The sequence below is a fragment of the Poromitra crassiceps genome (genome assembly GCF_964638095.1).
Source record: "Poromitra crassiceps genome assembly, chromosome: 6".
NCBI classification, from domain to species: domain Eukaryota; kingdom Metazoa; phylum Chordata; class Actinopteri; order Beryciformes; family Melamphaidae; genus Poromitra; species Poromitra crassiceps.
Window position 1 is genome coordinate 4,738,123 of NC_139627.1, and position 15,005 is coordinate 4,753,127.

At 42.7% G+C, this 15,005-nt stretch overlaps 3 protein-coding genes across 3 annotated transcripts; 1 reads left to right on the forward strand and 2 right to left on the reverse strand.

Annotated features, from left to right (window-relative positions):
• Positions 1 to 382: 382 nt before the first annotated feature.
• pmm2 (phosphomannomutase 2) lies at positions 383 to 2,650 on the forward strand. Its single transcript, XM_083639051.1, has 2 exons — positions 383 to 636; positions 1,298 to 2,650. Exons 1-2 carry the CDS (start codon positions 523 to 525, stop codon positions 1,937 to 1,939), a joined length of 756 nt encoding a protein of 251 aa, XP_083495177.1. The 5' UTR covers positions 383 to 522; the 3' UTR covers positions 1,940 to 2,650.
• Positions 2,651 to 3,490: 840 nt separating this feature from the next.
• Positions 3,491 to 9,172, reverse strand: fance (FA complementation group E; the record flags this gene model as incomplete). Its single annotated transcript, XM_083639266.1, has 10 exons — positions 3,491 to 3,622; positions 3,713 to 3,838; positions 3,925 to 3,991; positions 4,095 to 4,170; positions 4,790 to 4,913; positions 5,671 to 5,814; positions 6,571 to 6,627; positions 6,727 to 6,771; positions 6,985 to 7,579; positions 8,955 to 9,172. The coding sequence occupies 10 exons, from the start codon at positions 9,170 to 9,172 to the stop codon at positions 3,518 to 3,520; spliced, it is 1,557 nt and encodes a 518-aa protein (XP_083495392.1). The 3' UTR covers positions 3,491 to 3,517.
• A 570-nt stretch (positions 9,173 to 9,742) lies between these two features.
• mkrn4 (makorin, ring finger protein, 4) lies at positions 9,743 to 12,469 on the reverse strand (the record flags this gene model as incomplete). Its single annotated transcript, XM_083639267.1, has 7 exons — positions 9,743 to 10,285; positions 10,367 to 10,493; positions 10,856 to 10,963; positions 11,506 to 11,750; positions 11,840 to 11,928; positions 12,116 to 12,286; positions 12,382 to 12,469. The coding sequence occupies 7 exons, from the start codon at positions 12,467 to 12,469 to the stop codon at positions 10,151 to 10,153; spliced, it is 963 nt and encodes a 320-aa protein (XP_083495393.1). The 3' UTR covers positions 9,743 to 10,150.
• Positions 12,470 to 15,005: the final 2,536 nt, after the last annotated feature.

Sequence of the window (15,005 nt, forward strand, 5' to 3'; positions counted from 1 at the left end):
GAAGACCGCCTGGCGGCAATGTCATCGGGAGGCGCCAGAACAATTCGATCAAAGAGTATAGAATTCAAGAGCAGCGTTCATCAAAACCATAAAAACGCACTGCCGCCATTTTGGCCTGAAAACGCATCCTTGCGCCAATACGACAACAGCACAGAACCATGACAGCCAATCAGAGGCTGACTAGGTCGGGTCATGCCAATGCACGACCTGTGCATTGGCAGGCATAATGTGTGGTTATTCCGTTCTTATCAGTGTGTAAGTTCTTTGTTTCGATGTGTGGTTCTACATACTCCGGTACGGTAGGTGGCGGTATGCACCTAAAAGTCGGTACTGCAATCGCAAACGTGACAGATAGATGACAAAACTACTTCCTTGTGCGGCCAACAGCTGTGAAAAGGATAATATTGGAGTAAAGAGACAGAAAACACACTTGTGAGACTGAATAAAGCGGACTGGAGAGTAGAGAAGTAGCCCGGGCACAGAGAGCTAGAGACATCGATAAATTGGGAGTAGAGAGAGAAGATGAGTGAAGCCATCGCCACCTTCCATTCCAGCACACTGTGCCTGTTCGACGTGGACGGAACGCTCACAGCCGCGAGACAGCGAATCAATCCAGACATGGCGGAGTTCCTCCAGGTGATTTTTCATTGACAAACTTTTCTTCCAAAAGTGCATTTTGAGAGAGACAGAGAGCGAGAATATTGACCTGAGGGACAGTGAGTGACCTATACACGTCACACGGACACTGATGTGTCTCAATCTCAATGTTTCAGAATGAATGTGTATTATTATTGCATTGTATGTATGGTATTACTGTATTATTCATGAGTAGTGATGTTCAATGTTGCATATGATTGTTTCTTGATGCTTTGGCAATATTGTTGTTATGACATTCATGCCAATAAAGCAATTTGAGAGAGATATAGAGATAGATAGAGAGTAGAGAGAGATAAATCCTGAGGACTGGGTATACATTACAGTATATATATATATATATATATATATATATATGAGAGAGGGAGAGAAATCCTGAGGACTGGGTATACATTACAGTGTGTGTGTGTATATATATATATATATATATATACATATGGATTGTAGAATATTAATAAGAAATCATGCTTCCTTATCCAAATTAATTTTTAGATCCAACTGAAAATCAGCCCAAAAGGCTTATCAATGTTACATGAGCACCAATCACACCAAGACAATTTCCTAGTATGTGAAAGCATACCATGGTGCCATGGTGAATAAAATGATTCTGCTTTACAAATAATGGAATTTATCGTTCCTCCAGGTGTTGAGGGGGCGGGTTCGAGTTGGAGTGGTGGGCGGGTCGGACCTCCAAAAAATCCAAGAACAACTGGGAGACGATGTGATCCAGAAGATGGACTACGTGTTTGCTGAGAACGGTCTGGTGGCCTATAAGAATGGACAGCTACTCTCTATCCAGTCCATCCAGGCCCACATGGGAGAAGAGCTACTACAAGATTTCATCAACTTCTGTCTCGACTACATGGCCAAGATTAAACTGCCTAAGAAGAGGGGGACGTTCGTAGAGTTTCGTAACGGCATGCTGAACATCTCGCCTATAGGACGGAGCTGTACACAGGAGGAGAGGATCGAGTTCTACCAGCTAGATCAGAAGGAGAAGATCAGAGATCGGTTTGTGTCAGTGTTGAGGGAAGAGTTCAAAGGAAAGGGACTGTCATTTTCTATCGGAGGCCAGATCAGTTTCGATGTGTTTCCAGACGGTTGGGATAAGAGATATTGTCTGGGTATTGTAGAGAAGGACAACTACTCCACCATTCACTTCTTTGGAGACAAGACCAAACCCGGAGGAAATGACTACGAGATCTACAGTGACCCTCGAACCATCGGCCATGAAGTTTCGTGTCCAGAGGAAACGAGACAAGTCTGTGAGGAGCTCTTCCCATGATGACAGAGAGAGCAAGTGGAGGAGTAGATACCAAACTATCAGGAAGTTAGAGAGAGGAGAGGAAAGCCATAGATTACTCGACTCTGTTTATCATAGTGCTTTGAGATTTATTACAAATTGTAGGGCGCTCACTCATTGTACCTTGTATGCTCGGGTTGGTTGGTCTGCACTGGCCAGTGGCCACCCGCAGACTTGTGCATTGGTACGTCCTTATTTACAAAGCAATTATCAGTCTTCCTCAATATCAATGTATTCATATTTTGCAGAAAAGTGTCGGGAGTTATTCTTTACATTCTCAAAATCTGTTTTTGTTGTCTGTTCACAATGTTCATACAGAAATGGGGAAAAAGGGCTTTTAGATATTCTGCTTGCAAGTTGGAACATGCTGCAAAATGACCTGAAACTTGAGTGTGTTTCACTTGATGCATTTAAATGCCATATGAAGGACTTAAAATGTTTTAATTTGCCCGGCTAAATTACCTATTTTAGCAATTCTACTTGCTTATTAGTGAAATTTGTTGTTTTGTTTGAAACTGTGTATTCATTTGTGCTGCTGCCCGTCTTGGCCAGGTCTCTCCTGAAAAATATATTCTTAATCTCAATGTGACTTCCTGGTTAAATAAAGGTTAAATAAATAAAATAATCTCTGTAATAATCACATGTGCTAATATATTGCTATGTAATTGCAAACTGCAGATTTTGTACAATGGAATCAACTACACTTCTGTAATTATATTTAAAGTGAATGAATATTAAAATATCCCTGGATAACAAAATGGGTTCCCATAATGAAATCTCTTCATGTTTTATTTTTCAGATCCCCACCCAATTTACCAATATTTTTGTAAACATGTTCACTTGGCAAATTGTGTTCACAAATCTAAATTCGGGAAGAGAAACCCCTTTTTTCAATTGACTTAGAAATCTATTTTTCAACTATTTCTGGCATGAAGAGTAAAGCCGACATCTTACTTCCTTCCTCTGAAACAACTCTCTGGCAATATGTCATTGTGTTGCTTTTTTGTTCTGGGGTCTATTTTTGTTCTTGTATGACCTCAACAACTTGTTCAAAGAAAGGAACAGAGCAATTATGTAACCAAATAAAAGGTTTGAAATTATATACTGCACACAAATAAACATGTTAACACTAGCAAAGGAATATAAGCCAAATTCCATCCTGCATCATCACACTAGGATATAATTACCGTAAGTTTATATTTTAGGCATTTATACTAATATAACACTTTTGTCCAGAGCAACTTATAAAGTGTAGCAGTAGAATAACCTTAAATTCCCACAATAACAAAATTTAACCAATAGTAAGGAATGCAAAGATCAGGGTTATTCTGATTCCTGTGAATATGAATTGGCCATATCAGAGCAAACCGCAAAGTGCAATGAAAAATTGAATTAGAGCAAAGGAGTGTTTTGTTTTTACAGGGAGTAGAGTAGAGAGGGGATATCATTCAGAGAATCGTTCCCCTAAATTAAAGTTTAGCAACAACCAAAAAGTAGACAAAAGCATTTAATATTTCAACAGCTTATTAAAGTGCTCGACGTCCTCTGATGAAACTTCCATCATGTGTGTGTGATTCTTTTCAAAGCAGCTTGAAGGGATTTCTTGAGGAAAGTCTCGTTTAGCGCCAAGCAGCTGGACAGGGAGTGCTTGTGTGCAGCGGTCACCTGGAAAAAACAACATGTATGCAGAATAGTGATTTCAAAAATAATCTCTCGCCCATTGTACTCGAAATAAATAAATAAATAAAAACTTACATTATCGTTATATTTGGTGAGGACTGTTAGCATCATCTTTGCAAACTTCATGGACTTTGTGAATTGCGGAGCCTGGCTGATGAGATGTTCAGTGAAGTGTGTGAAGAGTTCTTCATTCAGCTCAGGCTGGAAGGAAACAAATCGTAACGTAATTTTAAATGACTCAATGACAATATAGACTCATTTTGACTGAATGCATACGTGTGTCTTACTTTGGAGTCCACCAGGATGTGGATAATGGAGAGCACTGCCTCACTCCACACAATTTTGAATGTCATTCTGGGTGAGGGGGGGACGATTCCGTCAACATAACGACCATCACAACATTTCATCAGCATTTAAGAGACGTTCAACAGCAGTTATAGTGAAATAATTGACTCACTGAAGCACCAGCAGTCTGTAGTGAGGCTCCAGACAGTCTCCTATCAGTCTGTTCAGTAGCTCAGCTTGTGGATTCCCTGAACAGAAAGCGGTAGAGTTTTAAATGGAAGATCATCGCTCGTCGTCATCATCAGGGTGGAGCAGTGATTTGAGAGACAGAAAAGCCAGGGTTCAATCTCCCATGACACCTAGCGTCTGCCCTATTTAAAGGAACGGTTCACCCCCAAAAAATAAATGTGCTCACTAGTGTCTAGTGTCAATGTCGGTTAGAACACAGGTGAAGCTCCATGTCAGCCTTGTTCAAGACAGCAGAAATGAATGGCAACGGGTTCTTTAGAGTTTTCCATAAAACGAATTCAAACACTGCAATCTTTTGGCTACAGAACACTTTGATTATGCTGCACAAACTGCTTGGATTAATTTATGGTATTTTTGTTCCTTTTTGGAACTATAAAGAACAGTTTCCAGACACTTTTGTAGAAGGCTGATACCGAGCTATGCGAGCAAACTCGCTGTGTTCCAACTTCTGTGGACCTACAGACTTCACCTGCATTTTCACCGACATGAGGGTGAGTGGACGACGCACAGAAAAAGATCATTTTTGTATCCTTGAACAAGACATTGAATCCCTGCCAGCTCAGAAGGTAGGTTCATTGATCAAAGGTGAATCATAGCTCAAGACTTCTTCTCTCTCACCTATGTTCTTCTCCTCGAGGACTGGTCCGATTAGAACATGGCAGGTCGGTCTGGGATAGCGGCTGCAGAGTGACGTCACCGCTGTGACGAGGCATCTGGAGGCCGGCTCAGAGAGGGAGCGGACCTGCGTGTACAGCAATACCAAGTCTCTTCAGTTGCCAAAACAGTAGGGATGTCACAATATATCGTCCCACGATATATCGCGATATCAAAACGTGACAATATGTATCATTGAGATGAAATCTCATATCGTGAGAAAAAGACACTGAACATGGTGGCACTGATCTGCATCTGATTGCATGCTCGCTCTCCTTTTCATTGCTTTGTTTGAACAGACGAGGGACGTTTACAGACACGGAGGATGAAAATGGTGAAATTACTCAAATTAGCGTGGAGGATGTCCCCTCAACTTACAAATCGATCGCAAAAAAATATTGTTAAAATATCGTATCGTATCGTTATCGTGAACCCAATATCGTGTATCGTATCGTATCGTGAACTGAGTGTATCGTTCGTGACACCCCTACAAAACAGTGATGCATGTTGCGTCCTTTTAAGCAGTGGGTCTCCAACTTTTTCATGTCAGGACCCCAGAACTAGACCATGGAGTGGACCCCCGTTTAATACGATTTTGTCAGAGGATCCCCCAACTGCTAAGATGTTTGCTTTGAGATGTTTTATTACAGAAAGTGTATGAAACCCATGACCACAATAGTCATACATACTGTACATGTGATTGTGTTACTGATGGATGGTATTATAGTGAAAATAAATTATCCCACTTTTCCAGTGGGGACCCCCTGGAACCCCCTCAAGGAACCCCTGGAGGTCCCCGGACCCCACATTGAGAACCATTTGTTTTTGAACACCCTGTGAGGTACCTTTCCCAGCAGGAGGCTCTTGATGAGTGTGGCTGCGGCGCTGTAGCTCAGCTCGGGGGAGAGAGCCAGCAGGCTGCTGCACAGTTTAGGCAAAGTCTGTTCTGGGATGTCGGGTAAACTCAGCACGCTGCACAACACCTCCACCTGAACAGGAGAGTGAGAGTCAAAGACCAAGATTAGACCCATCTAGTGAATTTAGACATTTTGTAGTTAAGCCGAGCTATCCGATCGGTCAAATGTATTCCAACTGTTCTATAAGCAGTAGGGCTGGGTGATATGACTTCAAATCAATATCACGATTATTCACACTTTATGGGAAATATAATATGATGGTCTAAGCCAGTGTGCCAGCCATGGAGGTAGTTCACCATATTTCTCTCTTGTACACCACTCCAACGGAATGTTTTCAGACAGTAGACAGATGTTGGTAACCATAAATACAGATAGATAGATATATAGATAGATAGATAGACAGATACTGTAGATAGATAGATAGATACAGTAGATAGATAGATACAGTAGATAGATGATAGATAGATGATAGATAGATACAGTAGATAGATAGATACAGTAGATAGATGATAGATAGATACAGTAGATAGATAGATAGATAGATGATGGATAGATAGATAGATACAATAGATAGATAGATACAGTAGATGGATAGATAGATACAGTAGATAGATGATAGATAGATACAGTAGATAGATAGATAGATACAGTAGATAGATGATGGATAGATAGATAGATAGATACAATAGATAGATAGATACAGTAGATAGATACAGTAGATGGATAGATAGATACAGTAGATAGATGATGGATAGATAGATAGATAGATAGATAGATAGATAGATAGATAGATAGATAGATAGATAGATAGATAATTCAATGACATACTTGGGCAGGGTCACAGTCATTCAGCACTTTGAAGACATCTGAGGCACTCTGGTCCCACTGAAAACAGACAACAGGTTAAAGTAGGATCAGTGTCAGTTCCAGTTGGTGCCAACTGTGCTGCCAAGAGGTGTGTGTGTGGGGGGGGATTGCTCTTACCTCTGTCTGACTTTCCAGCAACTCTTTGATTTGTGGAATAGAGGCCTGAAATAACAACATATATGATCCTTTGTTATGTGAGAATCAGTTAAAGAAAAATCATTTCAAATACCAGCAGCCACTTGCCATTTGCTATCAGCCACATTAGACGGTAAACAACCATCATTTGGAAATCCTATTCTTGGTTGGTAAAATTGGGAATTTGGGGGATGTAGCCTACTTTAGACAAAGAAAAAGACAAGGTTTGATTCTCTTTACCTTCATGTGTTCAGACAGAGCATCGCACAGATCATCTGCTGCTGGCTTCAGCTCTTCAGCAGACGCCTCTGTGTGCCCATCACCTAATCTTCCTGAGGTCTCCTCGCTCACACCCAGTTCCTCCACGGCGGGTTGCTCACCGACCTCCTCCACAGGAGAGGAATCCACCTTCATCCGTTTACCCTGCTGTCCGGTTTCCTCTGCATCCGAGTCCGGAGCCAGGAAGCTGCTCTTCCTTTTCCTCTGTGTCCCCAGCGGCGCCGACGTTCCCTGAGATGCGGATGCTGCTTTTTGGCCGCTGAAGCACTCGGCCCATCCTCCTCCTGGCTGACCAGCGCCGACCAAACGTCCAGACAGCGCGCTCAATCTCTGGCTGCACAGTGCAGAGTACAGGGGTTTCTCACCGGGGACGGCGCCTAGGTCTCTTTCTAGCTGTCGAACCAGAGCGGTGACCCAGGGGTTTGGACAGGGCTCCCGGCCGAGGCACTGGAGCAGGTGAAGCACGGCGGTCCGAGGAAGAGCTGAGCCGACCAGATGGACGAAAGACAGCAGGTTCTGCTTGAATGATGCTGGAAACAGGCATACCAGGGGCTTACTGGAGGGAAGAGCAAATGTGGTGGAACTTAATTTAAATAGGACACCACTGTGTGGAAGCTACGTAGACAGGCAAACAAGTAGAGTCCGCACACTGCGTAGACATAGACTTGCTCCCAGTAGATTGATTGTATCATGAACGTTAACCATACAATAAATCTAGTTGGAACAAGTCCTTACGCAGTGTGCGGACTCTACTTTTTTGCCTTTTGCTGATCATTTGTTTGTTTGTCCTGCACCTGCTAACCGAGTGGATGTACGTGCTCTAAGAAGTTACATCCATGTCTTAGCTTAGTACATAGGCTATAGACTTCTCTGGTGCATATTTTGGATAATAATACGGCTGCTCTGCTCTTTTTTTGGTGTCGATTACCATTTTAGTCTATAAAATGTAATATATATACATACATACAATTCCCCATCACAAGTTACCAGAGTCCAATCTTCTTTTTTTTAGTTAAAATTGGCTAAGTGTGGGTGGGCGGCGGTGTGTGGCTGTCACGATTGTGATGTCATTTGAGCAATTGTGATGTCATCGGTGATGTCACTTGAGCAATTGTGATGTCATCAGCGATGTCATCAGGGGCGGCTTTAGCTCAGGAGGTAGAGCGGGTCGGCCAATGACGCAAGGGTTGGCGGTTTGATCCCCGCTCCCTCCCAGCTGCTGTCGTTGTGTCCTTGGGCAAGACACTTAACCCTCCTTGCTCCCGATGGTGTGTAGGCACCCTGCGTGGCAGCCTGCCGCCATCGGTGTATGAATGGGTGAATGTACAGTAGACTATCTACTGATTGTAAAGCGCTTTAGATAAAAGCGCTATATAAATGCAGGCCATTTACCATTTACCATGTCACTCAAGCAATTGTTGTGATGCCATCAGTGATGTCACTCAGGCAGTTGAAGTCATCAGTGATGTCACTCGCTCGAGTTGCCCAACTGTGATGTAGTACAGTATGAGCCGATGGCGCACAGTTTAACGATGGCGCCTAGGTGTGTGGGCGGTGTCTGTGTCAGTCACGACTGCAGCCATGGCGCATCATCTCCAGAGTCTCCACCCTTGGCTAAGTGGGTCTGTAACTTTTTTCATTTTTAAGGCTATGTTTGAATATGCATACTACTTAATCTAAATTTGGTCCACTACTACTGCTCAACGGGGTAATTGTTAAATGTGGTCATAAACCAACAGGTTATAAATGACATTTAGAGGCCAAAGATTTCCATAAAGTTGCAATATAAAAGTAAATAAACGTTACTCTGTCCCTGAAATAATCAGTGATGCACGTCGTTGGAGAGCTAGCTACTACAAAGTTACACAGCAAAATATAACCACGTTATTTCATGTATAAAACATGTTGTAATGTATCCATAGTTGACTTACACAGCTAGGGTCTGGCTGTCAGTGTCTGGGCAGATTTCCTCCTGGCACAGAGTGTGTATGAAGCTGTGCAGGGACAGCTGAGGGTCGGACCGCTGCTGCCGCTGGAAGACACTCACAGCTCTCCGGGACCCCGAGGCTCCGGACAGCAGAGACCGGACCAGCAGCTTGGTCTGCCCGTCAAACCGGCTCACAAACACCGGGTCCAGGCTCAGGGACATGCTGCAGTCCTGTGGTTGGCGCAACACAGACAGGAGTATCCGAGCATAGAGCACCACGTTCAGAGGCAAAACATTTTCTTCTTCTTCAGCAACAACAAGGGCGCCAGTTTTGTACATTTTCTTCTTCGTGACTTTATTGATCACATCTATTCTTCGCATCACCGCCTAGTGGTAGAACACATACACCAAATCCCACAATCTAGAATGTAGTGATCAGTGATTCTCAAGCTTTTGTTTCTCAAAGACCCAAAATTATAGTCTACATTCTCCAGTGTTATTGACCAAGTTTAACAACACCTGGAACCCCCTCAAAGAAATAAGGCACCAGTTCATAACTGTTAAGGTCAATGAAGACAACGGCTTTCAATGAGACCAAGTGAAACAATGTTTATTTTCTTTATGTTTGTGTCTGAATACAACTTGTTATAAAATGAATAAAATCTTGTAATTTAATGTTACTCATAACAAAACTAGTAACGTATCAACTGAAGTAAGCGTAAGGTAAGGACATTACGCTGGCTTTACGCGGTGAAACTTTCACCGCGTAAAGCCAGCCTTAAGATGGGGTACAATACACTATCTGGACAATTAAAAATGCCACCCACATACAATTCTAAAATATCAAAATGGTGCAAACTGGCACAACAGACTTTAGCCAGATTACTCCAACAGCAGCAAAACTATGGGGGCCACTATTAATCTGCAACATGCTTGAACCGTCATGGCCAAACATCATGACCAAAAGAGGGGGGGAAACCCTCCGTTTAACCACAAAGCCCCAGGTAAATAGCTCCTCAAGCATACATGAACTAGCAAGCTTTTTAACTGGTGCTCGAACGAGTGCATGACCGCTCAACAGATCTGAAGACTGGAAGAAGGTATGGCAGAAAAGTCAACAAAGCCATGTCGTTTTCTGGGCCCAATGAACAAGGCCCTGCTCAGTCTGTTCAAGCAAAGGGTCAGAAATCACTCTTCTGCTCAATAATAGAGGAAAAACGGGAGCTCGCGGTCGCCATCGTCATCATCACCCAAGTTGGCGAGAAGCACGGCTTTGACCAAGTGAAACAGCTGTAAGATGTCCATGTCTTCGACATCGTCTGGGTCTGGGAGATACTGTTGAGAGAAGGAGAGGAAGTGTCAGCAAAGCACTCATTGAAATTATCTTCTCAGATACAGGAGCAGTAAAAATCACACCTCAAGAACATTGTGTGCGATTGAGTGCGATGATGAGCGGCGAGGTCGGGCTGGATCGTGCCAATAAATGCACTCCGACTTGAAGGGGCAGTATCCTTCCCGCATGAAGTAACTGCATCTTCTTTTACTGGAATCAACAAAAGAGATAAGCAACAGAAAGTGGGGGATGTCTGGGTGCCATGTTTATACATTTCCTGAAACCAAATTACAAGACTTGTGTGTAGGCATTAACTTCTGTGATTCAATGTTACATAATGTGAAACAGGCAAAGCTTTGCATGGAGCATACAAATGTTGTACAGGCCAATTTAAGCATTCATTCTATACAGGCAGAAAATAAAATGTGAGGTCCACTGTAACCCAAGTGCACCACACCGTGTAGACATGAAAGATTGTTTGAAGACCCATTCAGTCCATTAGATCTCAACAGCATGTAAATGCTACTGGAGTGATGAGTGCTGATATAAAGAGTAGAGCTGACAAGTCCTACCTGCATTTCTCTTTGAAGGCAGCAATGAGAGTTTCCTTTGCTGGACCTTCAACCCAGTAATTGTTGGGGACATAAAAGGCAGACTTCACTCGGCATTGTGGGCAACTCCTGAGAAATAAAAAGTGATGTCAAGTCAAATCCTTAAGGTGTATAGACAGTCAGATTGTATGTTGTATTGCTGTGTTTGATTGGTTGTGTCTCAGCGCTTATTGTTGTATTATTGTCTTTTTCTTGACTGTCTCTCAGTGCTTATTGCTGTATTGTTGCGTTTGCCTGGCTGTGTCCCAGTGCCTGGCTGTGTCCCAGTGCGTATTGTTGTATTGTGTTGCGTGTCTGCATTTTGTGCTTACTGTTGTATTCTTGTCTTAATTAGTTAGTTAATTAGTTAGTGCTTTTGTTGCATGTAGTATTACATGCCTGTGTTTAATGCTTATTGTTGTTTTGTTGCATCTCATTTAATTGTCGATTTAATTGTAGTTTTATGTGCTTTGTTTTTAACATGTTTTATCTTTTAGCCCTCCTCCCCTTATGAGGCAGGCCGACATTGTAAATAAGAATTTTGTTCTTAATTGTCTCGCCTGGTAAAATAAATGTAAAATAAATAATAAAAGATGCATCTTAAATTTATCACACATATTTCTGACACCTACTTTGTGACGTCCTCCCTCAAGTCTTTGGTTTTCCTCCAGGTAATGATGCATTTTAAACAGAAGGAGTGATTGCACTTGGCCAAGATGGCAAAGCGCCGCTCGTCTGGATTCTGCTTCTCGTACACCTTCTCCATGCAGATGCCACAGGTCACATCTTTACTCTGGATGAAGTCCTCCCTTCCCTCCTGGGGAGCGGGGGCCGCGGCAGCGCCACCATCCTCTGCAGTCTCTCTGGATGAGGTCTCCTTTGCACACCAAACAACAAAAAATTGTTAACCACTACTCTGTCGAATTAACAGTCAAAATTAATAGCCAAGTTGGATGCACAACTAACCTGCCAATTTCTGCCATTAGATACACCTGCATCAGCCATTTCTGAAGTCTGGAGTGAGTCCTGGGAAGCTGTTGGATTCGAGTTAGTATCTGCCAGGGAGAAAACAAAAATGCATCAACAACAAGGCCAATTCTGAATAAACTCTGCTTCATAAATGTAGGACCAGCAAGTGTACCCTGTTGAAGTAGGTGACCATGTGACCCTTCCTCTTCAGAAATATCTGTAGTCAGGTGACCGAAGGGGTGGTGCAGCTGCGATGCATTAAACGCGACAGACCCTGACCCCCTGCGGTCCCGACTGGTTGGGAGAGCAGGCTCAGACCCTCTTCGGAAAGGGAGTCCATTGCCAACACAAGAGGAATAGACGTGAGGCATCGAACCCCTCCTAGCTTGAGCAGATGGTGCTTGAGCAGCTGCAGCACCATCGGGCTGAAGGACATGGAGATATCTGTGCGGAGAGGGAGGGAGAGGGGGGTCTAGTTTGTACACAGGGAGTATGTGCATGTATTCTGATCTTTGATTTACAATGGGTGGACCACTCACCTGCAGCCTTCACCATACCAGCATCGATCTTCCTGGAAGTACCTGCATATTTGGGCTGATGGTGCAACTGGCGCAACTGGCCATTCATGTCGATAATGACACCTAGCACCAAATCGGCAATAGCCATTTAGGAATTGCCTGTAAAAGTAAGTAAGACTGGATTCACGTTTCTGAGGGGGAGGGGGGGGGGGGGGGGGGGGGGTAGGCAGGACTTTCTCATAAACAACATACAATCAAATCAAAGTTAGTAGTCTGCAAACTATTTCAGAGTTATCAAGAAGTTAACTGCTAACAAGTTATCCAAAGCTGTAGGCAACTGACGCAGCCGTTTACAAACTGCAAATTCGTAATGTCAGCTAGCCAAACACAAGGAAACACTAGCCAGTAGCCTGGTATCCAGCCCCATATGAACCGCAGTTGGTCTGGTTGGTAAAACTCACCAGGCTAGGGCTGGTTACCAGGCTAAGGAAACACTAACTTTACCTCCTGCAAATGCCAGTTTGGACCGCATGAGTATTTCGATATCGAGAACCAGACGATTCCATCTCTAGCTAGACGGCTGCACGCATGGACGTTTTCCCCAGCAACTTTTAAATGGCAAGTGACGTCACTGCAACGTCACTGTTCCTCCTTGTAAATAGTTCCTTTACGTGTTGTCGGAAAAAACGTAAGTGACCCGAAGTGACCGCTAAAAAATATGACCAAAAAGTAAATTACACGAGCAACACTTCCTTTTTTTTTTTTTTTTAACTCCTCGGTAAGGCAGCTGGCTTTGTGCCACCCATTTGCGAAAATCAACCACCCACCAAAAACCTTACTTTTGTTACATGGTACACTCTACTTCCGGCCAAAAGCTCCTGAATGTGAACGTCGTTATAAAGTCCGTGCCCGAATGTAGAAAATTCCCAGACTACACGAGCACTAAAAAGGCAGCATCAAAAACACGCCTCGTGTTCCATGCTCGTGCTGCTCTGAACAGCAGCGTGGTGCAGCGGTGAAATACCTGCCTGTCTGTTTCACTAATACTCTTTCAATGTAGCCTTCCACCGACTACGTTTGCGGCAGAACTACACCGACTTCTTACGATTCTGATGTGTCCACTTACTGCTTACCTACAAACATTTCCAGTGCGAACAGATGCGGACTGCTCTACTCCGGAGTCCATCCTCCTGCTGCCTGGACCAGCCACTCAATCACCTAAATAGTTGACAGGCGGTCCCTTTCACAAATCAACTTGGCAATTAACCAATAGAAACGTGCCAGTTTAATGGTACGGCCTCCCAAAACCTATTATTAGCACTTGTCCAAACTCTAAACTTTAAAGTGGATGATCACAAAATCAGAAGATGTGATGTAAACTGCTTTCTATGTATGTATGTGTGTAGAGAAAGAGAGAGTTACATTACATCTGATATAAAAATAAGGGTGTTTGGGATCAATGTTCTGGTAAAGTTTATGAGTGTGTTGGGACTTAAGTGAATACTCTATACATTGAGGTTCAGGACAAAATCATTTAAAGTTATGTTGACTGGTGTCAATTGATCACTTACACAGGAATAGAGGTAGTTAACATCAATATTTACTGTCCTTTTTTTTGCATCCACGCCTTCTGCTTGGCACATTGCACATCAACCAGTAATATTAAATTTGCAGTGTGTACCAATAGCAGTAACCAAGGCAAAAATATCATTATGTCAGACAGTTGCACATTGTCAGAGAATCAGGGAACATACAACATGTAGAGGTAGATTGGGATTGAGAGAAGGAAAAAAAAAAAAGAAACATAAGAGGAAACTTTCCATTTTGACTTTTGAAGGTGGACTTTCTTTGTACAAACTGTGATACTGGCTATCCATCCAGTACAGAAAAAAACCCAGCTCCGGTGGTACATGGAAATAAAAAAAAGTGAGAAACGTTTGCTGTTGAATTCTGGATAAGGATAATGGTAAGGCTATTATGAGGCTCTCCTAACTGATCAAATTGAAACACACTCTACACACTCTAGGTGGATGCAGAGAAGACTTGAGAAGTTACAGAATCTGGACGTCGATCTAAAATCATCATTGTTCACTGCTCTTAGCCTATCATCCAAATCCCTCATCAGGTAAAACGTTGGTTGCTATACTTGATGAGAGATTTGGTACAAACCTACACTTAAAACAGACATGCAATAAGAGGGAACATATACTTAATACATAAAAACAAGTTAATTCATGTTTTACCCTTAAAAAGTATGACTAATTCAATAATTACAAATGATTAGTAGCAATTACAGGGAAGAAACTAAGAGGACAAGTTCATAATAATCATTTGCTTAACTAAAAAAAATAAAAATAAAAACTAAACGCTGTCCCTTCCAACTCAGTGAATCATGTGTTTATAGTGTAATTCTCTTCTAAAACTATATCTGTGCCACATGAGTCCGTTTATTACAGTTTACACGTGGGTGGATGGCTTTAAAACAAATAACCTGCATGGTAAATGGACTGTATTTATCGAGCGCATTTTATATAGTCTAGCGACTACCCAAAGCGCTTTTACATGAATACCTCACATTCACCCATTCACACTCGCATTCACACACCGACGGCATCTGCAGGCATGCAAGGCGCAAGCTGCTCATC

Coding starts and splice junctions, on each gene's coding strand:
- pmm2 (XM_083639051.1), top strand. CDS start 523: ATGAGTGAAGCCATCGCCACCTTCCATTCCAGCACACTGTGCCTGTTC. Junction 637..1,297: donor ACATGGCGGAGTTCCTCCAG/GTGATTTTTCAT, acceptor TCGTTCCTCCAG/GTGTTGAGGGGGCGGGTTCG.